The sequence below is a fragment of the Gopherus flavomarginatus genome, chromosome 8 (genome assembly GCF_025201925.1).
Source record: "Gopherus flavomarginatus isolate rGopFla2 chromosome 8, rGopFla2.mat.asm, whole genome shotgun sequence".
Classification (NCBI taxonomy): Eukaryota; Metazoa; Chordata; order Testudines; family Testudinidae; genus Gopherus; species Gopherus flavomarginatus.
Window position 1 is genome coordinate 65,428,281 of NC_066624.1, and position 25,845 is coordinate 65,454,125.

The 25,845-nt window shown below is 42.0% G+C and overlaps 1 protein-coding gene across 4 annotated transcripts in view; it reads right to left on the minus strand.

Moving 5' to 3' along the window:
* Positions 1 to 25,845, minus strand: part of STAG1 (stromal antigen 1) — a 357,281-nt gene that overhangs the window by 196,203 nt on the left and 135,233 nt on the right. For all 4 annotated transcript variants that reach the window (XM_050965354.1, XM_050965355.1, XM_050965352.1 and 1 more), the window contains one exon: positions 8,358 to 8,434. In XM_050965354.1, the coding sequence (XP_050821311.1) occupies positions 8,358 to 8,434 (77 nt within the window). The remainder of the gene's footprint in view (positions 1 to 8,357; positions 8,435 to 25,845) is intronic.

Below are 25,845 nucleotides of genomic sequence, written 5' to 3' on the forward strand. Positions count from 1 at the left end.
GCCAACATTAAAATAATGCATTTTCTGTAAACATATCAAATATGCACACAAAAAACTTAAAAGAAAATTATTAAGGTTCCAAAGTCAAGCAGATAAAAGCTGTGAAATGTTAGAATTCCGGTTGCCTGTGCAGCCTTAATTCACCCCCTCTCCCCATGTACATACATTAAGATACAGTCTTTAATTACATGATCACATATGATTTTTTCCACAAGACGCTGCCTTATTCAGTGCACAGAATGGATGTTGACCATTTAATGAGCAACTATTCAATATTTTGTTTTCTTCTTCTTGTTAAGGCTCCTAGACTTTATTTGTTGCACAATATTAAAACCGTACTCTGAAGACAGAATTACTAATTTCCTCATGGACTTTTCTATGGTGATCATCACTAGAATATCCGAATGCTTCACAAACAATTAATTTAGCTTCACAACACCCTGTGAGATGAACTGATATTATCCCTATTTTACAGATGGAGAACTAAGACACAGGGAGATCAAGTTTCCATTAATTTTGAGTGCCTTATTTGAGATGACTAGGACCTGATTTTTAATAGTACTTGGCATTATACATAACACTTTATATGTTCAGACCACAGCTGCCATTGACTTTAATTGCAACTAAGAATGCTCAGCTCTTTCACAAATCAGACCCAAAGACCTCAAGTTGGCCACCTAGAAAATGAGGTATGCACAATTAGTGACCACCTGTGAAAAGTTTGGTTTAACTTGCTTGCCCAGCATCACATAAGGACTCCATGGCAGAGGCAGAGATAGACTCCAATTCCCTAGGGTACAATTCACATGTCTTAACCATGAGACCATCCTTTCCTTTCTTGCAATCCCCTGGAGTCCACGTTCCCTGTATCATGTGATTGCTCGTTTGTGCTCCCCAGCCTACAGTGGGTGCATTGCTGATGATAATCTTGTCCAGGAAGGATGTGAAGAAAGGAATTCTATGCAGACATGACATAGGTCCATCCTCCATTGGGGGGGATGAAATTACCTTGTGGGGAATCATTAGCATAAGGTCCATGCCATGATGCTTGGGGGAATAAACCATCTGGAAGCAGCAAAGGTGGAGCTGTGAGAAAGCAGTGACGTATGTACATGAGTCCATGTGGCCAAGGAGGGACAGGCAAGGCCTGACCAGGACAGAAGGACTTATTATGCAAGTTATGAATTCTTGCAGTATGTGGAACCTATAACGTGGTAGGCAGAATGCCCTGTTTGAGTCGATGGTGGTCCCTATAAAGTCGAGGGATCGTGTGCGGTCCAAGGTTGATTTTTCGACATTGACCTCGAGGGAGGAAGGGAGGCCAAAGAACATGGAGGTTGAAACTTGGACTTCACATCTGGATCATGCCGCCAGGAGCCATTCATCAAAATATGGGAATACGAGGACACCATAACACCTGATGTAGGCTACTATGATGGAGAAAATCTTAGTGAAGACTCTGGGAATGGTGGTGAGTCCAAACGGAAGAATGCTGTACTGGAATGGGGGCGAGCCAACCATGAACCTCAGGAACTGTCTATGGGCCAGATGGATGTCAATGTGAAAGCATCTTGCATATAGAGAGGCAACCACATACCTTTTTCTAGGATGGGATGACTGCTGCTAGTGTAACCATACAAAACTTGGACTTGCGAAACTGCAGGTCCAGAACTGGTCTCCATCTGCCTTTGTTCTTGGATATCAGGAAGTAAGCTGTGTCACGGAGTCCCCAGGCGATGCTCTGGAACAGCTCCCCACAGGACTTTGGGGAGGCTTTGGGGAGCCTCCTCTCCCTTGGAGCAGGACTTTGGGGAGCCTCCTCTCCCTTGGAGCAGACTGTCTTCAGGGCAAGAAGCTCACATGGCTTCATCTTCCTGGGTCTGATCTTGGAGCATTCAGCATCCTCTGCCCCTCTGTGCGGAAGCCAGAGGGTCCTGCACGCACCCCAACTTCACAGTCAGACATGACTCTTAGCCAGCCAGTAAAACAGAGGTTTATTAGATGACAGGAACACAGTCTAAAACAGAGCTTGTAGGTACACAGAACAGGACCCCTCAGCTGGGTCCATTCTGCATCCCAGCAAGCCAGACAACCCCATCTGCCCTCACTTCCCATCCCCAGCCACCTCCAAACTGAAACCCCCTCTAGCCCTTCCTTTCTGGCCTTTGTCTCTTACCCGGGCCAGGAAGTCACCTGATTCCTTCTTTTACCTTTAGCCATCCCCTTGCGGGGGGGGGGAAAGGGCCCCGGCCATTTGTTGCCAGGAGACAGAGTGTTGGTCATTTATGCATGCTGGAGACTTAAGAAATGCATAGGGGAAACTGAGGCACTCACACAGTATTCAGAGGAAACATTAAGAACAGTCCCACTTCATCACAAACTGAATAGAACTTTTTCCACAGGAATGCACTCTATAACTCTTCATTGCAATAAGGCACTCATCTCTTGGGTGAAGATGCCATCATGAGTGCGGTCCCTGAGGAGTGACCAGGGGGCTGCCAATGAGGTAGTGTGACGAACTCAATCATATACCCATGGTGGATGACATTTAGCTCCCATTTGTCCACTGTTATTGCACTTTTAAGTTTAGGGGAAAAGGGAAATGGGGAGAGTGGTCGCATGGTGGTAGGCAAGGTGGCTGGTGGCTCTTGAGAATATTCCAGAAATATCTTTTAGCTGGGGGTTGCATCTATGTGGAAGAAGTCTGTGAAAGTGATCCTGGGGGCAAGGATCTCTGTATCTTCTACTGCTTCTGGGGAGGCTCATAAGGTCTCTGGTGGAAAAACTGGGAGGACTTGTAGCATTGTGTGGGCAGCAGAATCTACTCTTCAGGGCAGGTATATAAATATAAAGCAAATGCAGGGTAACTCTGGAATCCCTGAAGGTATGAAGTGAATCATCCATTCTCTGATTAAAAAGATGAGATTCATCAAAATGGAGGTCTTTGATGGTGTTCTGTACCTCCCTGCGTAAACCAAGGGAGTGGAGCAATGACTCCCTCAATATAACTATGTCAAAAGCCATAGACCTGGAAGATATAGCCACCATTGACTAAAGCGTTGTTCTTGCCACCACTTTCCCTTCCTCCATGACCACCTAGACGTGAGCTCAGTCTTGCTGTGGAAGATTTTTAGTAAATTACTCGTTTGCTATAATTCAGGAAATCATATTTAGTTAGTAAAGCCTGATGGTTTGAAATCTTGAATTGAAGACTGGTCAAGGAAAAGGCCTTGCGGCCTGAAAGGTCCAATTTCGTGTCCTCTTGCTGCACAGTGTGGAAGGTGGGTGTTGCTGGACCACAAGTGAATTTGGGGGAGAGAGGGAAGGAAAACAATCTCAGACCACTTAGCTGGAATCCCTATTTAGGGGAAGGCATGCCTGTGTATGCCCTACTCTCCTAGCTGGCTCGAGGATGGCATCGATTCGCAAAGCAGCTCTAGTTGGTGCAGATGAATGAAAGATATCCAGGAGTTTACGCTGCGTATCCTGGATTTCCTCTATAGGAATGTGAAGCTCCCCTACCACTCTACGGAGGAAGCCCTGGAATTTTCTGAAGTCATCTGGAGGCAAAGTGGATGCTGAGGTTACTGCCTCATCTGGTGAGGAAGACTAAAATCTCTCCAGTTCTGTGGCACCATTAGAACCAGGCTAAGAGGCTCCTCTTCCAGCATCGTCTCTGAGCATCTATTCGAAGGCGCCCTTAATGGGGAGGCAGGTGAAGTTTCCCTTGAGGACCAGACAGGTTAGGTTTCGGGGGAGGGGGAGAGAGTATTGGGATTGGGCCCCGAACAGGGCCAGTATGCTGGATCTGGAGAGTGTTGTGGTGGGCCCCATGGTGGATATGGAGGATATTGACATGATATAGATGGTCTTCTGGAGTACCTGTACTGGTGGTAGGGGATGGATGGTCCTTGCCCATCGCCCGACTTTTCCGAGGATGAAAACGTGGACTCCAGTTCCCTCAGAGATGTGGAGACCATTGGAACAGGAGGTGAGCGGTCTTGTAATGGTGATGTCATGAGTGGGAGAAACAGTTTCCCTAGAGGTGCAGGCTCCCAGCAAACGTGGCAATCTTGGTTCTTCTAAGGTGAAGACGTCTTGGTGTTGGAGTGCTTTTCCTGATCTCCCTGGTGTTAAGGGTGCCCTCTCCTTACACAGCACTAGTGGCAGAACAGTGGACTTCCCCAGACTGGATGGATTCCACACTTTATGGGATGCTGATGTCTACAGTACCTGCAGTCTAGTAAGCGGGACAGCCAGATCCCATTGCTTGGGGAACTTCATCTTGTGCTTATGTGCTTTAGACCGCACTCCCTCTCAGTGACTCGAACTCATGGAAGGAGCATCTCCTTTCTTCAGTTTCAAGGAAGATTTAATGCCACATTTATGGGCCTGCTTCCTTACCTCCCAACTAGGTCCCGGCGTGGGGTCCTGTAGCAGGGTGCTTACTCTGCTCCTGCCCTGAAGGGCTTAAAACAGCCCTGGGGGAAAGTTGTGGCTGGGAGCTACTAAGCTGGACTGACTGGGAAATGGCTGCAGCTGGGCTACGCCCCAATCAGGCCAGAGCTGGCCTGTATAAAGAGGCTGGGAGCCAGGAGCTCAGGAGTCTCCTTCTGCCTGTAGAGGGAGAAGGACCTGGTTGCAGGGAGCTAAGGACAGAGTACTTGAGTGAAGCAGGGCTGGGGACAGGCTGAGGAGCTGGGGAGCTCCAGCCTAGAAAGCCCCAGGCTGTGGCCTAGCATAAGGCCAAGGCGTACTAGGGGTTGCAGAGGACAGCCCAGGGGTAGGCCAAGGCAGCAGGTCCAAACCCAACTTTGCCATTAATGAGTAGGCTGCTACTGCAGTCTGCCCCAGGGCGCAGGGGCTAGACAATGACTGGCAGTAGCCATATACTGAGGCGAGGTGGGGATAGAGGGTGGGGGTTTCCTGGGGAGGGGAGACTCAGAGAAAGAGGTTACTGCCAGGGGGCAGCACCCCAGGTAAAAGGGCACTGGGTCCAGGGAGGGACCCGGGGCCAAAGGACACGAGGATAGGTGGATCACCAGCCTGCAGAGGGCGCTCTGGAGCTGGAACGAGCTAATTCCCAGAAGTAACCAGCAGGAGGCACTGCAGGGGTGAGTCTGCTCGTCTACAGGTCCACAGCCCACCAGTACCAGATCCAGACTCAGTAGCAGGAGGCATGCTCCTGGCTGTTCCAGGCCGATGTATGGAGTGGATCCCCTGGCCAGCTTGAGTCCAAGGGAGGCCTTATGGCAACTTCCATACGGTGCTTTGGAAGAAGGAGAGCTCAGCCTTCTCAGGCATGCCTAGGGAAGGACTGACAGATACTGCAGCTGGATGCAATGTGGGCTTCTCTCAAGCAGTAGAGGCAGTATTGATGTTTGCCACTGACCAAGAGTATCCTGCAACTCTCCGCAAAAGCTCCTGGAATTGTCTGAAGTCACCAGGTGGGGAGCACTGCTTCATTTGGTGAAAAGGAAGGGAATCTTGCTAGTTCCAGTGGAACCACTGTGACTGGGCTAGAAAATTCTTCCTCCATCACCAGATCCATGTCCCCGCTGGAATGATCCTTCAAGGGGGAAGCAGGTGATGGTACTCTTGAGGATCGAGCATGCTGGAGGGGAGATATTGTGCCCAGGGTCCCCAATATGACCAACAGGCTGGATCTGCCTGAGATTATGAGGGTCCCCATAGGACTGGATACCAGTGGCTCTGGAGTGGATGAGGAAGCAGTTGTTGCATGGACATGCTGGTCTCCGTGATCGTGCACAGGAGTGGTATGGTAAGGGTGGTTCTTCCCCCAGTTCTGACTCATCAGAAGAGGAAAAGGCAGACTCTGATTCTAATGACAGTACTATTGGAGCCAACAGGAGAGTGCAGCGCATAGGAGCAAAGGGTGAGGGACCCAGTATCATAGGCATGTTCCATGGTGGGGATATGATCTCTTTGGAAGTGGAGGGACCTTATGGAGGGGGAGACTCTGGATCCAGCAAAGCAAAGATATCTTGAGGTGCAGTGACAGTTCCAGATCTCTCTGGATCCCATTGTTTATGGGATCTTTTTCTCATTCCTGTGGGACTTGGAACATACTCTGTCTCCTTAGGCCAAGCTGTTGCAAGGAGTGTTCATCTTTGATTTGGAGGAAGGCCAAGTCCTATGCTTATGGGAGAGCTGCTTTATCTCCCGACTAGGTCCTGCCACGGGATTGATGGAGGTGGTTCCGTCAGCATCAGAGTTGGACATAGTGGAAGGCGCACTCCTCCCTGAATCAGACTGATGTAGAGAGGATGCACATCATCTATGATTGAAATCTTTCCACCTTATAAACTACTGAGCTACTTTCCTTCCTCCACAGGGACTGAGACAGCAGATACAATCCTAAAAAGTAGAAAGCACTGAGAGTAACACATCATTGGAGCACTGAGGAAGACGACAGCAAAAGACCAAGAGAGAGCTCCAAAACAACCAGCAGAAAGTAAGTAGCACTGAAAGTCTGTGGTGACGCAAAACAACAACAACGTTCTCTGAACCTCTGACAAAATATGCAAGAAGGGTCAAACAAATGGCAAAGTTCTGGCATGGAAAAATAAGCCACTGAATACCACGAAACAACTAATAAAACATGGAAATGCTCCAATGGGAAAAATGAAGTGGCTGCTGCAAGACAAGCTGCAGATGAATCACAGGGCTCAACAGGCCTTTACTTTCAGGATCAACAGACCCAGAGTGTTCAGTAAAGCATCACAGGCCAAAAAAAAAAAAATTACATTATTATGGATCTAAGTGAAAAGGCATGTCTAAAAGCAAGAAAGGTATGACTGTACGATAAGCAGAGAGCCAAAGCAGCAGTCCCTGGTGTCAAGCTATAGTTACTTTGGGGACTTCCTTCACTGAATGAGATCAAGAAGAAACTCGTATGTTTCTAGAGACAGAAACAGTGAAAGACCCTATTATCTAGCACTTTTGCACCTCAAAGAGTCAAACAAGGAATCCACAAAACTCTTCAGCTAAAGGATTCTGTCTTACACTGGAAGTGTGAATCCCATGACTAAATATCCTGTACTGATGCTATATTTAGAGAAACAAAAAGTAAGTTGAATATCAGGAATATTCATTGGTGTGAAATGAATTACACTGTGGAATAGTCTCCCCCAAAGGAAGTGGTGGAAACTTCACTTTTTGCAACTTTTAGTCACCTGATAGGACTTTTCTATGCCTAACTTCCGCGATTCCATTTGATCTCATGCTCTTTGGGTCTGTCATCTTACAAGGCTTATTTCATTTGTGATGCATATTACCATGCTTATTTTGTTGGAGTAGGATACATGTTAAAAGCCTCAGAATGCTATCTTTATGAAGAACTCTGTGTAAGTTGGTCCAATAAAAGATATTACTTCACCTACCTTATCTCCTCATTATGAGAAACCATTTTCATGTCAAGTCATGTTTGGAAGAGAAAGAGGAAGGAAGATGGACAAAGAAAAGACTGATCTTGAAATAACTGAGTTACTGAATACTTAATGAAGCAAAGATTAAAGGCTGTTACTATATGATCCATATAAATGATCTATTCTCTCACTTCCCTTAAGTGTCCCCACCATATATAGAAATGCATTTGAAAAGCCCTGCCTCTTCATTCTCTTCCAGTCCTCTTCCTCCTCCACTCTTCAGCTTCCCTTCTGCAACACTGATTCTCCTCCTTCTGAGTCTCAAGAACTCTGACTGGATATCTCTCAGCTGTCACTAGCCATCTGATTCCCTGCCCCCTACTCTCTGAACATTTAACCAATTCAAGGCTGAAAGTGTTTATTTTTTTATTTATATATACATATATATTATATATAAATATAAACACAAACACCAAACTCCACGATATAAAAATAACCTCAGATTTCTTAGGCAAGATCCCCCTTGCTGTAACTATCCTTTAACCAGCAGTGCCTAATCTTACTCCCATTGCAGAAGTACATCTGACTTCAGTGGTGTGAGATAATTGTTTTTTAAGTGTCCTTTTGAGTCTCCGATTAATGTTTCTAGAAATTACTACCATTTACACATTTTTAGTATTTTCTTCCTACTCCTCTGCTAGTCTCTGCATATACTTTTTCTATACCAATGCAACCTTCTAACTTCTTTATCTACTTGTTTAAATTGTCACTTCATCTGTCTCTTTACTCTCAGTCAGTACAGTTTCTTCTATTGAGATATTGCTTATCCATCAGAATAAAGCCCAGTGGTTTCTGAAAAGCCTCACTGCGCAACAAACAAAATTATGCCGTTTTGAAGGAAAATATATTGTACTCTTACATTTCCAGTTTTCAAAAACTCTTCAGTGTAAATATTTATATATACTATACCTCATCAAATTCCTCAGTCATTTTCCTGATGATTTCTGCATTTTGCATGTTCCTGAACATTTCAATTCTTACAGTACCTGTGAAGTAATGAATGAATAAGTATAATTAGTTCACTTTACTTCCATACATCACTCATAATATCAGTCCATTTTAAAGTTTTTCCACTGCTATGCCATTTGAAATTGGTTTGAAAGCTTATCTAGCAGTAATGTTAGCAGGAATACTCTTAACAAGACGATAGAACCTGATGTTAAGAGAGGGAGAATCTCAGACAGTTGTATGACTCCAAAGTGCCTTCCCCATGAGCCATTACTGGTGGCATTTTGTAAAGTTAGCAATGTTATTCTTTCAATGAGAAGTTAACTAATATCCCATAATATGCTTGCTTGTGGTTGTTTATACAGAAGTTAACAATTCAAAAACATTTTTCAAGAATTGCTTATACATCAGTTGTTCTGTGAAATACTATAGGACTGGTAGCTAGAATATCCCCTATCTTTTTATTTGTACAACTAATAAATCTGATATGAAAGTCACTGAAAAAAATAAATATATAAGGAATTCCACATGCCTTTTTTCAACAAGTTTTCAGAGTAGAACATTTGAAGTTTTATGGTAAAATCAAACTAATATCTTTCTGATTCAGTGTCTATTATCGTATTAATAATCAAGATACTTGTTAGAACCAAACAAAACTACAACTAAAACCAGCATGATGTAATACTTAAATATTAAACTTGTTGATGAAAAATAAAAATCAATATATGTGACTCAAATAACTTTACATCAACTTAGTGCAACTGACTGAGTGCCCAATCTGAAAGTGGAGTGCATTCTGGGTTGGAACTCAGCAGCCTCTCTGTGCTTTGCATGATAACATTTTAACAGAAGAAATAAAGAAAAATATAAACAAACTATACAGGTATATTTATGGAGCCATATATGCTGCCCACATTCTATACATGTCATACTCACATTCCAAATTAGTTAATTACATTAAGAACAGCACCTTTACTTTTGCAAAAAGTTCTACCAGATCTGCAAAGTCTTCAGTTTTACATCCACAAAATTCAAATAAAGGAATAGACGCCTAGCTTCTAGGAAAAAAAATGTTGTTATAGTCCCAGACAAAAATATGTTTAGACTTAAGGTTGAGAGCATATATTAGTAACTTAAGAGTATAAAACATTGCAGGGATGCTGAAATTATCCCCAGAACAAGAATTACAAACACAGGAAACCCAAAATATGGAAATACATTAACTCTAGCTTTCCTGGATTTGAACTACTTGTTTCTGAAATAATCACAACGTCCCTGTAATATTTTATATCCTGAGATTACCGATATGTACTCTCAATCTTAATATAGTTTTTTAGTCCAGTAATTTCCTTCCTTTTAAGAAATTATTAAACCTGTCATATATGAACATTAAACAAGAATCCCAAAACAAGAATCCCAAAACGCTACCGTGAGAAGTCTAATTGAAGAAAAGTAATATCGATGTTCAATCATTTTTTCATTTTAAATCTTCTATTTTAACTTCTTTATTTGTGATACACTTAAAGAAATTTCTTGTGCTTTGTTTTTATATTTTTAGCTATTTCCTCTTTGAAATCCATCCCTCCTAAATTTTCTCCTACTATAATTCATGCTCCTCTCACTGGCTTCACTAGGGTTAATTTTCCAAAGTTTGAGGAAACTCTGATCAACTCAACTTCTTGAACCTTGCTATTTAGTCATGATGGGTTACTCTTACCCTCCTGTCTCCCTTTTTGTTCAGAGCTATTTATGCATTCTGAGACTCTATTACTGTAATCTTAAAGTAGCATCCAGGTCATATCCAAGGATTTTACTTCCTTTTTACTTTGCCTCCCTCATTTTACTGAACTTTCCCTTTTCAAAGTTCAGCATGACTGTTAGTTTTAGCTATCTTTCCCCCCAATTGGATGTTTAACATAATTAAATTGTGGTCACTATTAATTAATGGCTCAATTATTGTTACTTTTGAACCAACTCCTGTATGTTATTTAAGTCCAAGTCAAGAACAGCCTCTCCTTTTGTGTGCTCTAGAACGAGCTGTTCTAAGAAGCACTTGCTAAAAGCATTGAAAAATTGTTTCTCTAAACAATCCATATGCAGATGGTTGCAGTCCCCAAGTACCATCTTTTTGTTAGACTGGTGCCTCTGATCTCTCTTACTATATCGTGAATGCAGAGTATGCTACAATGCAGTTCGCAGGTTTGATTCCCAGCACAGGTAGAGAGACTCACACTATCTCGAGCTGAACTAATGTGCTAAAAATAGCAGTGTGGACATTGTGGCATGGGAGGCAGCTCAGGCTAGTAGCCAAGCTCAGACCCAGGGGGTTAGGCAGGCTTAGGCAGCTAGCCCAAGCTGTTGCTTGTGCCACAACATCCACCCAGCTATTTTTTAGTGCTCAAACTGAGCTAATGCAAGTCTGTCTACCCATGTTGGGAATCACACCTCACAGCTGGAGTGTAGACATACTCTCAATATCCATTTCTTGAGCTAGAGGCTGGCAGTATAACCCTACCACCAAGAATATCTGTATTTTTACAGATTGGAATTTGCATCCATACAGATTCAACTACACCTCTATGTCGATATAACGCTGTCCTTAGGAGCCAAAAAATTTTACCGCATTATACTGAACTTACTTTGATCTACCAGAGTGCGCAGCCCTGCCCCCCGAGAGCACTGCTTTACTGCATTATATCCAAATTCGTGTTATACTGGGTGGCGTTATATCGAGGTAGTGGTGTACGTGATTCACCCCAGTCAGAATTATATCACACTATGTTCTATGGAATCCTATCAATGACCTTCCCCCAACTCTTTATCCTAGTCTGCCTTTCCCATATTTTTCCAAAGTCCCATCTATTTTTGCCATTCCACCACATTTCTGTAATGCCAATTATATCAAGGTCCCCTTCTACTTCCACAACATTCCAATTTATCACTCTCTCCTTCCTAGCACTCACTAGTCTGTCTGGATGTCTCTTGATATCTGCTATCTTTACATCTGGCAAGCAAGCCAGTGAAAGTTACCTTACAATCATTATATACCTAGCTGTTTATATTCCTGATGATCAAACTCCCTATTAATGCAGCCTACCTTGTGTGTCCCAACTGTAATCCCATCTCTTGGAGCGACCGTCTCACTGTGCGAATTATCATCAGCTTCCTCTATCTCAGTGAGAAGGTGGGCCTCATATAAGAGGGTGTGCCCCTGCAAGACTCCTTGGTGCCTTTTCATCATGAGACTACCTTTCTCAACAAGAAAATCAGGGGAGTCAGTTCTGAGGTGGGCCTGCTCCACAATGTCTCCATATGCTGTCTGTACAAACCGTTCCATTTCTTTCTGCTCATTCATTTCAACACCTCTGGTTCAGTCCCCTATTCTGGAAATGTGGCCGAGTTCCTTTATTCCTACATTTACGAATTTTTGCCTTTGGCAATATTAAAATGTATATTGTTTGCTTCAACTCAGTTACCACAAAGCAATCTAGAATGCTCTGTATCAGTGACCCGTCTATGTCATTTACCAATATTTGTGCCATCTGTAAAATTTACAAGCAATGGTTTCATATGTAATTCTAAAGCATTCATAAAAATATTGAATAGCATGGGGCAAAGAACAGATCCCTGTTGACCCCACTAGAAAAACCCTCACTTGATCAGGATTACCTGTTACCAGTTACTTTTTGAGATACATCAGTTACGCGATTTTCAATCCAAAAGATTTAAAGAATAAAGGAAAAACTGCAATTTCTTAGTTAGAAAGGAATGAGAACAAAACTATCATTGCCCAGCTAATAAATGGGAGGAGGGTAGAAGTAAGAGAATAAAATGCAGTCAAATCTTGCTGAGGTTGCCAGAGAGACTGACCAAAGGGCCAAACTTTCAAAATTACACATCCTAAACTGCAGGTATTTGTGCCCTTATTGGGGTTTGTGAACATGATGATATAGCCTTTACATTTATGAAAATCTGGCCTACTACATTCAACAGAAACAAGCTGAGAGACTTGTACATACACAGTCAGCTTCATACTATGTTTGAGCTTCAGAGCAGTGAAGCCCATAAAAAGGAATAAAACCTTGGAAGAAACTCTGGGAGACAATCAGAGGAAAACTTGCATGTACTCACGCCTACCAATTTTTACGGTAGTGTTCTAAGTTATTGGCAAAAAATTAAAATAAACTGTTAACTGTTCATATTAACTGAGACAGTCACTAGAAAGCCAGAAACTAGACACCTGTGGAGCTATCAAGATGTAGTAAGGTGTTTGGAAGTTCCAGGGAGAAGCAAAATACAATGCAGGTTCGCATAATTAGATATGACCAGTGAAGAGGATGCATTTACATAAAATTGAAACAGAGTCTTAAGGGGCATAATCTAAACAGTATGGAGATCCAAGCGTTGCAAGACTGAGGGTATGTCTTCACTACTGGCCAGATCGGTGGGCAGCGATCGATCCAGGGGGGATCGACCTAAGATACGCAACTTCAGCTATGAGAATAGTGTAGCTGAAGTTGACGTCTCTTAGCTTGACCTACCTCGTGTCCTCGCGGCACAGGGTCGACTGCCGCCGCTCCCCCGTTGACTCCGCTTCCACCTCTCGCCATGGTGGAATACAGGAGTCGATGGCAGAGCAATCAGGGATCAATTTATCGTGTCTACACTAGATGCAATAAATAGATCCCTGATAGATCAATCACTACCCGCCAATCCGGTGGGTAGTGTAGATGTACCCTCAGATCGATCCCTCCCCCGCAGTGTAGACCAGGCCTGAGAGAAAAAACTAGGAGAAAGCAGGGAATTCTGGATGCCATGACACAGATTCTTTGAGAGGTACTGAGAATAAAGCTATTGATGATTATTTAGAAACAAAAGAGAAGTAGAGGCCTGAACTGAGGGGCTGAGGGAAATACTAGAGACTATAGAGCCAATCTCTTATTTTCTGTACTTCAGAGAAATATTTCAGACTGCCAGATAATCTTTAGCTGCCATCAGAACAACTTACAAAGAAGCTGAGGCTACATAAATTATGGCTGGAAATAAGATTTTTTTAAGGTAGTGTAATTAACCATTAGAACAATTTACCAAGAGATATGATGCATTCTCCATCACTTAAAGTCTATATATCAGGATTGGATGTCTTTCTAGAAATACACTTTAGCTCAATCAGAAGTTACAGGCTTGACAAAGAAATAACTAGTGAAAATACAATGAAGTCATATTAGGAAACTATAATGGTCTCTGTCTTAGAAGAATCTAAGATTTTGCAAAGCAGAATAGTGTTCAATTTAATTCAACACTGCTACACTGTTTTGTGACTACCTTAAACTCCCAGTCCTTTCAACACATTTCATCAAAGACACGTGAAAGAACTAATCATCATTATTATTGCTTCTGGACAGCACCCTATGGAACTAAAACTAAAGAAAAATCACTTAAAAAATCAGTGCAGATTATTTTGGAAGGTTACAACTCAAAGGTTTGATTATTTGTAATGAAACAGTACAATAATTATTTATTTAGTGCCAACAATTCATTTGGCACTATACAATATGCAAAAATACAGTCTTTGCCCCAGATTTAAAGAGGCAGTTTTTCAAAGACACAAAGATCAGACAGGCACTTGACTCCAACTAAAAATCTCCCTCACAATCTGAAAACAAATCTGTTCTCATAATGATTATATGAAATTTATTAACAGTTATATCACTCACTATCTGTAATAATCTAAGATGCCTACATAAAATCCAGTCACAAGACGACCTTTTATAAAACGGTTTATTCACTTTCACAAATGGAAATATTTGTACAGTATAAAGAGAAAGAAAATGGTAGTTTATGAAGTACCTACCTAGAACCAATCTTTATATAATTCTGTCTGAAAGATACTGCTTTCAGAGTTTCTTCATAGCTGGCAACATCTCCCTTTGCACTATTTATACAAATACACTTTTCTCTGTTAATTAGCAGGACTTTGTTTCCCACATGGCTGAAGACTTCAATAGTGCCCATTTTCTTCTGTTTCATGTCCAGCCTTCTTCAGCAATATTCAAAAATATTTAAAAAAGTTTTTAAATAAATTCCTTGCTTTGAATGCTAGTTAATGTAACTCATCCAATACTTCAGCATCAGCTTTTGACAACAGAAGTACAAACAATGGATCAATAGGCAGAATACCTACTGGTTACCAACTGTATTTGTTCCTCCATCATAGACTAGTAGTGTGCAATCCTTGTGCAAGTCCACCACATAAAGAAAAAAAAAGTACTTGCTCACTATAGTCACTCCCCAGAGCCAGTGCTGCCAGTTCCATAAATTAATGTAAGATTTATTTGAGAGAGATGCATTACAGAATGTCAAAGCAATTTTTTCTTATTATGTCAGATCCAGGAAGATAGTCCTCTACTTCAGGACCAGGTAAACCGGTTGAAACAATAATAAAGAACAGCGTTATCAGACACATAGATGAACCACGGTATGTTGGGGAAGAGTCAACATGGCTTTTGTAAAGGGAAATCTTTCTCTGGGGATGTCAACAAACATGTGGTTAAGGGTGATCTAGTGGATGTAATGTACTTGGACTTTCAGAAGGTCTTTGACAAGGTCCCTCACTAAAGGCTCTTAAGCAAAGTAATCGGTCATGGGATAAGATGGAAGGTCCTCTCACAGATCAGTAACTGGCTAAAAAGATAGGAGAGAAAGGGTACGAATAAATGGTCAGTATTCACAGTGGAGAGAGGTAAGTAGCAGGGTGCCCCCTACCCCCGCCGCCCTCGGTTCTGTATTGTGACGAGTACTATTCAACATATTCATAATTCATCTAGAATAGGGATCTGCAACCTTTGGCACGCGGCCCGTCAGGGAAATCCACTGGCGGGCTGGGACGGTTTGTTTACCTGCAGCGTCCGCAGGCTTGGCTAATTGCAGCTCCCACTGGCCGCGGTTCACCGTTCCAGGCCAACGGGGGCTGCGGTAGGCAGCGTGGGCAGAGAGATGTGTTGGCCGCTACATCTCTCTGCCCACACCACTTACCGCAGCCCCCATTGCCCTGGAACGTTGAACCGCGGCCAGTGGGAGCTGTAATTGGCCGAACCTGCGGACGCTGCAGGTAAACAACCGTCCCGGCCCGCCAGTGGATTTCCCTGACGGGCCGCGTGCCAAAGGTTGCCGATCCCTGATCTAGACTAAAGGGTAAAATAGTGAGGTGGCAAAGTTTCCAGACAATACAAAAATCACTCAAGATACTTAAGTGCAAAGCTGACTGTTAAGAGTTACAAAGGGATCTCACAAAACGGGGTGACTGGGCAACAAAATGGCAGAAGAACTTCAATATTGATATATGCAAAGTAATGCACATTGGAAAACATAATCCCAACTATACATACAAGATGATGGGGTCTAAATTAGCTGTTATCATTCAAGAAAGAGATCTTGGAAAAATTGTGCATAGCTCTCCAAAAACATCTACTCAATGTACCAACAGAATGCCAAAAATGCCAACAGAGTGTTAGGAACCACTAGGAAGGGAATAGACAATAAGACAGAAATATCATAATGTAGCTATATAAACCATGGTTTGCCCACACCTTGAATACAGCACGGATTTCTAGTTGATCCATCTCAACAAAAAATATTAGAATTGGAAAGGCAGAGAGAATAGTAAGAAAAATGACAAGGGGTATAGAACAGCTTCCATACAAAAACAGATTAAAAAGAATAGGACTATTCATCTTAGGAAAAAAAGGACTAAGGGGGGATATGATAGAGTTCTATAAAATCATGAATGGGGTGGAAAAAGTGAATAAGGAAGTGTTATTTACTCCTTTACATAACACAAGAATCAGGGATCGCCCAATAAAATTAAGAGGCAGCAGGTTTAAAATAATCATAAGGAAGTATATCTTCACACAATGCACAGTCAACCTGTGGAACTCATTGCCAGGAGATGTTGTGAAAGCCAAAAGTATAACTGGGTTCAAAAAAGAATTAGATAAGTTCATGGAGGTCAGGTCCATCAATGATTACCACCCAAGATGGGCAGGGACAAAACCCCATGCTCTGAGTGTCCTTAAACCTCTTACTGCCAGAAGCTGGGACTGGATGACAGGAGATGGATCACTCACTAAACTAATTGCCCTTTTCTGAACACTCTCTCCAAAGCATCTGGCAGCAGTCACTGTAGGAAGATAAGATAATGGGCAATCTTTGTCATGCAGCCCACCAGGCAAAGCCCCTGGTGGGGGCTGTGGGAAGGGTGGCTAGCACATCCCTTGGCCCACGCCGCTTCCCGCAGCCCCCATTGGCCTGGAGCAGCAAACCGTGGCCAGTGGGAGCCACAATCGGCCGAACCTGCAGATGCAGCAGGTAAACAAACCAGTCCAGCCCGCCAGGGGCTTACCCTGAAGGGCCGCATGCCAAAGGCTGACGATCCCTGGGCTAGACAGACCATCCTTCTGACCCAGGATAGCCATTCTCATGTTCTTACTCCAAAAATTAACCCATTTTGGATTTCTCTCTCAGTGCCCTTTTTTATTTTTCACATGCATTTCCAGAAATGAATGCCCTTTTCTCTCTAGCTACTCCTTTGTATTCTTTTTAGGATTCTATTTATGGCATTCTGTCGAGGTGCATGTGCATGAAATAAATATAGAGAGCACTGAAATTTTTTTCCCAATCATGAAATTCTTCTCTCTCATATAAGGTTTTTTTAATTCTAACACCTTCTTCTTACCATAGTTCAAAGCCTTCTAGTGTCTTATCCAAATTAAAATACAACTTGTATGTTAACAGAGTCTTTGGGAAGGGAAAGGAATGGCGGGTGAGAAGAACTTTATGCCAGGTCTGTAGCAGTGTTAGTAAATGGGATCATTTTTTATTCTATCTCCAACACTCACTCTCTATCAGTCACCCAACTTCCTTCACATGCAATACAAACTGCAAAATCCTCTCAATCCCTAACTGCATCTGTAATCCCCAAATGGAGCATCAGAGAGTGGAAAGAAGCTCTTAATGGTTGGTCACTTTGCCCCATTTCCTTTAAAGGGCTTTCTCTTAGTCTCCAATTGTCTGAGAACTGTAGGTTTTACTGTGAGATAGATAGGCAAGATTATCACTGGTTCTTGAAGCGCTTTGTTTTTTTAAATAAATTTTAAAATCCACCACCTCCCCATCTTGTTTTGCTAGAAAGGCTGTGTTACCATTTTATTCTTAACATACTTTCCGACCTGCTTCTTCCAAAAGATCGTAGCTACAATATGAGTGGTTCTCACATATTTTATAACTTACTTTGCCCTGTTAAATATTTTCTTTCCAGTGTGCCCAACTTCATGAAATCATTAAGAAGCAGGTTTAGGCCATGGGAAGCACATCCTATTGCAATAATATGTGGATATTTGTCCATTATGATGTCCCATGCTGCTTTCATATTACTGGCACTGTCAGATAGAGCCAATTCTTTCCCACTAGCAATCCTCTCTAGTATTCCACATACTTCACTACTAATAAATTCTTAAGTATATCTATCTGTTCTCACCTGTTCCAATGCTCTTGTAAAAAACTGGTTGAGGTGTAGTTATTACAAAGATTATGATTCCTTCCCCCTGTAAAGTCCGCTGGATAAATAGTATGATGGTCTTAATAGTTTAAATGCTGCCTGTCACTAACTGTTTTCAGTTACTGATAATGGACTACTGGAAGCATATATTGCTCTTGAGAGTGCTTGGTCAATTTTTTTGTTGATATTCAGGTGTCATCTTGTCTACAAAGGAAGTCATTGTTGGTAGTCTTTTGGATACAGTTGGTTGAGATGCCTGTTGTTTTCCTGATGACTGAAGAGCTGAAATTGAGCGTACAACACTTCCAGCTGGTGATGGCAAAGAAACAGAAGGACTTCTGGACTGAGAACATGTGCTGCAACTGCAACCACTTTCAGAGTCATTTACCTCACTTCTTATTCTTGATCTTTATTTCCACTCATGGAGGATTTTTTAATGTCTGCAGGTCATTTCATACATGTAAGGTTGTGCCTGGTAATACTGGCAACATCTGGTATTTCATTTGGCAGTATTTGCACAATACAAGTCCTTTTTTATCTGAATGATTTTTCAGTGTGGGAATACTTCCGTAAGTTAGAAGATGGATGCACCATTTCTGCTGAGGGAGAAAAAAAATAATAAGACCTCCTCCATGCTAGGTGTGGATGGTTCCTCCTGTAGATCTCAGGATCAAGACTCTCAGGCAGGATCCATTCTAGCCCCTCAAGATTTCCCTCCAAGATCCTGCAAGCATAGGTCTCTTGCTATCTGCCCCAGTGACTCTACACAAACAGGCAGACTGTTTCAACTTCCCGCTCAGGGGATGAGTGGGCTTCTCACCAGGGCTAGTCAAGAGGACAGCAGCTTCAAAGTACCAGCTGCTTTTCCCCTCCTGCTCAGATTGTCTCCACATTAAATTCCATGTCCAGGATAGAAGTTACCAGAAGCAGGCAGGTAGCAATCCATAAGAAAAGCCCCTGTACTCACTCCTGTTCTTTAGTAAACATGGAAGCGCCCTCTACTGACCGGGGACTTTAATAATATACCCTGGAGGATTACATTGCTATGTATGGTATATAGGCCTACAGTATATAGGAATTGTAGTTGCCAAATACCATAACTTTTTAAAATTTAACTTGATTTGAAATACTTATTAGCTATTAGAAAGCATTTTGAAGGACTAAAGAGCAGCAGTAATTATGTCATTTTAAACATTAATCTAAAACTTCTTTCGCTGTTCATTCTGCAAGAAAATATTTCCCATGAGTTTCTTTCATTTTTTACCAACATTTCTAATTTTTCCATTCCAGGCCTTGAGAAAAAACAGCTAGTTTCTGGGATTTTTCCAGACTCTCTCACTTCTGCCTGTAGCTAGGAGGCTGCAACTGTTTCCTCTGGATATAGACCTTACTAATGTGATCCATATCTTTGCCACCTTTATAGTGGATTACTGCAATGCATTCTATGTGGGGCTACATCTTCAATCAGTCCAGTTACTTAGGCTGGTGCAGAATGCAACAGCCTACTGATTAAGCAGAGCTTCTCAGTGGCAGCACATGATGCTTAGGGCTCCCTGATCTATCAGTTTCTGACTGCATTTATGATGTTAGGGATTATTACAGCCATAAATGGCTTTGGGACCTTCAGACTTGAGTCCAGGTCATATGACCACAGCTGCAATCCACAGAAGTACTTAAGCTGGATCCCCCTTGATTTCACACAGAGAAGGCTAGTATTCATGTGCCTTGTGAGGAGCCCTCTGTTCTGGAACAGCTTCCTAATCTAGACTGAAATAGCTCTGATCAACTGACTAGCAGGGTGTGCTAGATGGTGAATCTATTTCCACATGCTCGTGGGTTCTGATGGGGGTTAGATCTGGGGCCAGGGGGCGGGGGGAATGGATGCATTGTATTCTTCTGGCTGGTTAGTTTTATTTATGGTTTTTATAATTTATGGTGGACGCACAGGAGCTATAAATAAATACAATCAAATAAATGTTGCTGCTCTACATCAACTCTGTGACCTACCTCAGACTAGTCCACAGGGGGAATGTCTCATTGTCTAGTGATTTATTTCAACCCCACAAGGAAGTTTGGTAATGTATTAACCCAGTTCCATTGGTGAATCAGATCCTGAAAAGGGAAACTCTACCAAACCTCAGCTCCAATATCCCAGTCACGTGGCAGCTGAACTAAACCACAACTGCCAGCAGTATGGACAAGATAGCTATTGTGAGCACAGTAGCTCCATGCCAGTAATATTATTACTCCTAAATTTCTTAATAAGCTGGCCCATTTTTGTTTTTACCAGGTTTTTTTCCCCCAAAAATCAGACAAGCAAACTTCTTGTTACTCATATGTTTCCATTTCTCTCATTGTACAAAACAAGATACCATACAGCAAGCATTATACCTCCACTTACCACAAAGCTAGGAGGCAAAAGACAACCACAGGAGGAATATATAGCCAGGCTCCACCCTCTTTCCCTCAGTCTTTTTTGCTTCCCCTGCTGGAAGTATTGAGTCCTTGCTCAGTCCTCTGTTACTTTAATTTCTAGCCCTATTTCTCAGTGTTTCTCAGAAGTAGTAAAGAAGAAGGGAAGATGAAAGAGATCCTAAAAAGAAATTACAAAAAGAAAAGGATTTAACTATAGACTCCCAATGGATCTTATAGGCTCCTAGACTACACATGAATAAGGTCTCAGAGCCACCTACAATTCTGTTCCCCACTCTGATCCCCAGGAGGCCAGGCCCTTCCATTTGTTGTGCTTGAATCATGGGAGTTACTACAGCTCTGATGGAGAGCAGCAGGGCTGGACATGCTAGCTTCTTACAGCTCTGAGGAACGACAGTAGTGTGCTTTTAGTTCTCCTCTCCCTCCAACCAACTGATCTTTATTTATTTATTTAAATACTAAGAAGTAGCAGCCTTAATATGTCTTTGAAAGGTCATCTAAAAGACAAATCCAGTACTTTAAAATTTTATCAACCTTAAAGTCACTAACTATCCCAACATGTGGAAGGAAAGAAGTGATGGGAGGAGGAGAGCACTGATACTAGCAATCTACATACAGTGCCAAAATGCTAGTTCCCTGGCTGGATGGCCACTTTCAGAAATCCCAGAGGCTATTTGGAACCAATCATGACACAATTTTGGAAACCATAAAGAAGTCAAAAATAAACATTAATTCTCATTCTATCCACAAGCTTAATCTATAGTGAATTATCTGATATATCGAGTAAGGATATTAAAATAAACAGACACACTGAAACACTGTAAACAGAGTTACAGTAGAAAGTTATAGGACCTTAACATCAGTCTGATAAAGGATGGTACACTTCACAGCAAAAGAATAAAGATTTAAGAATATTCTATTGAAATGACTTAAATTTAGAGAACTGGATCTCCCTGAATAAACTGAAGCAGAATTTCCTCTAGAAAACCATTAGAGCTATTTCTGAGAATTTGTTTGAGACTACTTTTCTTCATCTTCTGAGCAGGGACTAAAAACAGACGAGAAAAAATAACTAGAGAAAGCAGTCTGTTCTCGCCACAAAAAAAAATCTAAAAATAGAAAACATTTTCACTTTTGAGAAAATTTTATCTTTTGATAAAAATTTCAAATTGAAATTTAAAAAAATGTTTTAGTTAGATTTTGATTAGGAAAATTCACACTCTCTATTTGTTAATTCTATACCCTCTCTCTTTTTCCTCTGGCAAAGAAGTGAAGGAGGGAGCAAAAAAGTGCAAGAAATTGGGGAACACACATTTTCTCTCAATTTTTAAACATCACAACAATTTTTCAAAAGGGAGGACAATTAAATCAGTAAATAAAAATGTGTATGGGGAAAAACACTCACTTTCTAAATTTTTCCCCATAGCAAAGAAAAAGTCAAAGTGTTACTTTGTGTCACTTTCTCTGATTTGAAGAGAGAGAAAGGTTAAAAGTTAAAGAAATGTTAATGCAAAAACTGTTACTCTTATTTTAATTTTCTCTTATTTTTCTAGTTGAAAAAAATAAACTGATAGGAGGCATTTCTCCACAACGATAAAAAATTTCAGTTTTCCCAACAAAAAATTTTAAAAAGTTTGAAACAAAAAAATAAATTTTAATCAAAAACATTTTTCCACAAAAAAATTGTTTTCAACCTCCAATTTTCACCAAAAATATTTTCACCTAAAAAAGATCAACCAGCTCTGCAACTAACTAATCTTTTCTTCAAATCCAGTTTTTGGTAAACTTGGTACTATTTCCTTTCCATAGGCAGGATGCTAGCACGTTTAGACCAAAGATATTAAAATCCTTCACTGGGATGTTTTTGATTCTCCTCTCATACCAAGGGTAAAAATTCTGCCGCTTGATAGTGAAAATTTTTTTTAAAAATCTTAATACTATCCAGATGGAAAGCAACAATATTTTGCATTTATGCCTTGCCTTATTTTACTGTTTCTCAAGTGCTTCACAAATAGATGTATGAACTACAAACAGGGATGATTTCATCCACTACTGAAATAAAGCTATATCCAAGAATTTGGGTAGGCACAAAAGGAAACTATTTACCTGTACTTTTTGTTCTATGAAGAAACCCTCCTCTTGATTCTAACTTTTGAGTCTTATTACTCTAGAGGGAGAAGAAGTGACCCTTAGATTTTGGTTGCCTAACCCTTGCCGTTACAAAAAAATTCTTCAGACTTTGTTTTGACTTGAAACAAGTCTTTGAAATTTGGCATGAGGGTACAGTTTTGGTTTTAAGGTGATGTCCTTTGGTGGCCCTGTGTAAATTGATAATGAGCTGTTGAAAATCACCATTTCTTGTATTCTGCTTATTTTGTCTTAAATTGATACCAATAATTCCAAACATGAGCATTGTGTTTGTACTGCCCCACTTCAGTGTGCAACACACAGCGTGCCTTCTGAAGAGAGACAAAATGAACAGATGATCCTCTTCCTGCTGTCTAAAGTATCCTTTGGAGATGAAGGTGTACTGGGCAGGGCATCAGGTGAACATGAATTCCATATCACTTTTTCTTCTACTGACTGGCAATAATTCTGAGCCCTTATTATTATTTATCAAGGCCTCACAGCTAGATTCCAGATTTCCAATATGGCAAACATAATCCATCAGACAAAAAATCTGCTAAATCTAAGTACTTAGTCATGTTGTACATAAACGGGGCTACTTATACCTGTGTAACATGCTGTTTCAGTGTGTTACGCATATTCCTTTAATGACTGGTCCACAGTGAATAACAACCTTCTGCTTGAGGCAGCTATTGTTACTTATCCTTTAGTGCAAGTGCTAGGGGTCTGTACTGTAGTCCTGAGTGACCAGTGTTCAACTCCCAAATATGAGCGGGGGGGCATGTTATAGTTGGACATTATTAGGATTACAAGTTAAGCATTCAAAAGTTAGGAAATCTCAAAATTAAGATTCAACTACACATACAACCATAATTTGGCCCTCTTCCACCTATGTATTATGGTGCAATAATTAATCACATGATCAAATTCAATTGTTTCCATATCTCCTGGCTCATTTGGTGCACAGGATGGATCTGCTCTGGGAATTAATCTGCATTGTGTAGGTGGAGCAAATGAGGCAGGAATCCTACAGACAACTGTCTCATTATCTACACCTCTTTTTCTGGATGCTCAAGACACTGGGTCTGATTATCAGAAGTTCTAAACATCCACAACTGCTTATTGTATTCTGTACAAGATCTTATTCTGCACTAATCACAGTAGTACCCGAGCACCTTCCAGCAGTGCATTAAGCAACATAATTAACGTTTGTTCTCTCATCCTCTCTCCAGTGTGTACATTTGTTTTTTTACTTAGTTTTACACACACACCCCTCTATGTTTCTGTTACAGAAGGCAAAGTCAAATAAATGCACCTTGTACAAGCTCACTATCTGTAAAATGGAGATACTGCTACCTAACCCTCACGTGGGTGTTACAAAGATAAATTAGTGTTTCTCAAGCAGACATTATAGTGATGAACATCCAGAGTAAAGTCCCTAAGGAAATACTTTTATATTCAGAACAAGGTTTGAATCCTGAGGCAACACACTGATCAGAATAAAACAAAATATTGAATAGCTGCTCATTCAGTAAGCACCAGTCATCTTGTACACTGAATAAGGAAGAGGTCCAGTGGAAAAAATATGTAACTGTGTGTAGCAAGGTGGCCACCCGCTCCTGCCCTGAAGGGCTTAAAACAGCCCTGGGAGAGGGCTGTGGTAGGGTAAAACCTCGGCTGATTGGGGAAGTAGCCATAGCTGGGCCACATCCCAGTCGGGCCGCAGCTGGCCCTAAAAAGGGCTGTGGGCTGGGAGCAGAGGCAGTCTGTCTCTAGGCACAGAGAGAAAAGGGCCTGGCTGCCTGGGACTTCAGGAAGGTACCGGGAGTAAAGCAGTGATGGGGAATAGGGCAAGGGAGCTGGGGAGCTCCTGCCTGGAAAACCCCCAGGCTGCAGGCCTAGGCAAAGGCCTGAAAAGGTACTGGGGTTGCAGAGGTGCAGCCCAGGGGTAGGTGGAGGCAGCAGGTTCAAACCCCCCTTGCCGATGAGTGATATGGACTGCAGTTTGCCCCAGAATGCGGGGGCTAGATGAGGACTGGCAGTGATCACTGAGGCAAGGTGGGGATAGAGGGTGGGGATTATCTCAGGAGGGGAGCCCAGGGAGTGGGGGTACTGCCAGGGGGCAGCACCCAAGAGAGACAGGCATCGGGGTCCAGGAGGGACACGGGGCCAGCAACAGCAGGACATTGGCCTGCAGAAGGCGCTGCAAGGCTGGAGAGCTAATTCCCATACCAGACCAGCAGGAGATGCCGCAGGGGTCAGTCCCACATCGCTACACTATGCAATTAAAGACGATTATAATGCATATGCACACATGGATAAATAAAGATTGCATTTTCTACCATTTGAGCTCTTGACTTTGCAAACTTAATGCTCTTTTAATGTAGTTTTTATGTTTATATCCATGCTTATTTTATTAATAACTATAACTAGATAACCAGCTGAAGAATCCCAGCTGCATTTTAAGCCATTGTTAAACTGACTGATGTGCTTTTATTAAGCCATAGAGCTCTTGTATTTAAGTGTTACATTATTTAAGCATCTCATATCACAGCAACAAGGGCCTGCTGTGAGCTTCAGCCTGTCAGTCTGTTCTATCTGGGCATGCAATCTAGGGCCTCACCTTCCAGTATGGAGAGTGACGCTTCCAGTGTTTGATTTTACCAGGTCCCTTTAAAAAAAAGCATGTAGTTCCTGTTCTGGGCACCAGAGGATAAGTCATGCTCCTCACTTTAGCCAATGAGAGTCCTTTCCCCACCTCTACCCCCTTCTAGCTATTCTCCTCCATCATTCAATGGCTTCAGCTGCTCACAAGTTTTAAAAGCTACTCATGTACTATGGTGATGCGGGTAACATATGAACCTATATAGAATAGGGAGGCAGCAAGGAGAAAGCAAAGAGAGCTGCGTAGCTGAGATCCTCAGACGACAGCAGGGTCAGGAGTCCAGATGGTAGCAGAGTACAGGAGTAAAACGGAGGAGAGCACAGGGATAGCTTTGTGCCAAGAGGAGCCAGGAATAAGAAGTAAAGGCAGGAACAGAAGGGAAATAGGGAATAAGATCAGAGAAAAAAGACTCATGACAGAGGTGCATGGTGCTCAGGCTGCCAGGGGAAAAGTTGCTGAGGGTGCAGCTGGGTAAGGGTGTGAGAGTGCTACAAGCAAAAATCAGTGAGGGTCCAGGGATTTAAGGGTAAGTGAGAGGTAATACTGGTAATGTAGGAGGTGAATTGGAGGCTGTGGTGCGAAGACAGAGCTGCTGTGCATAGGGGAAGACTGCGCTGAGGCAAAGCCTTGAGAGCAAGGTGCAGAAGGGGCTTGGGAGCAGAGGCAGC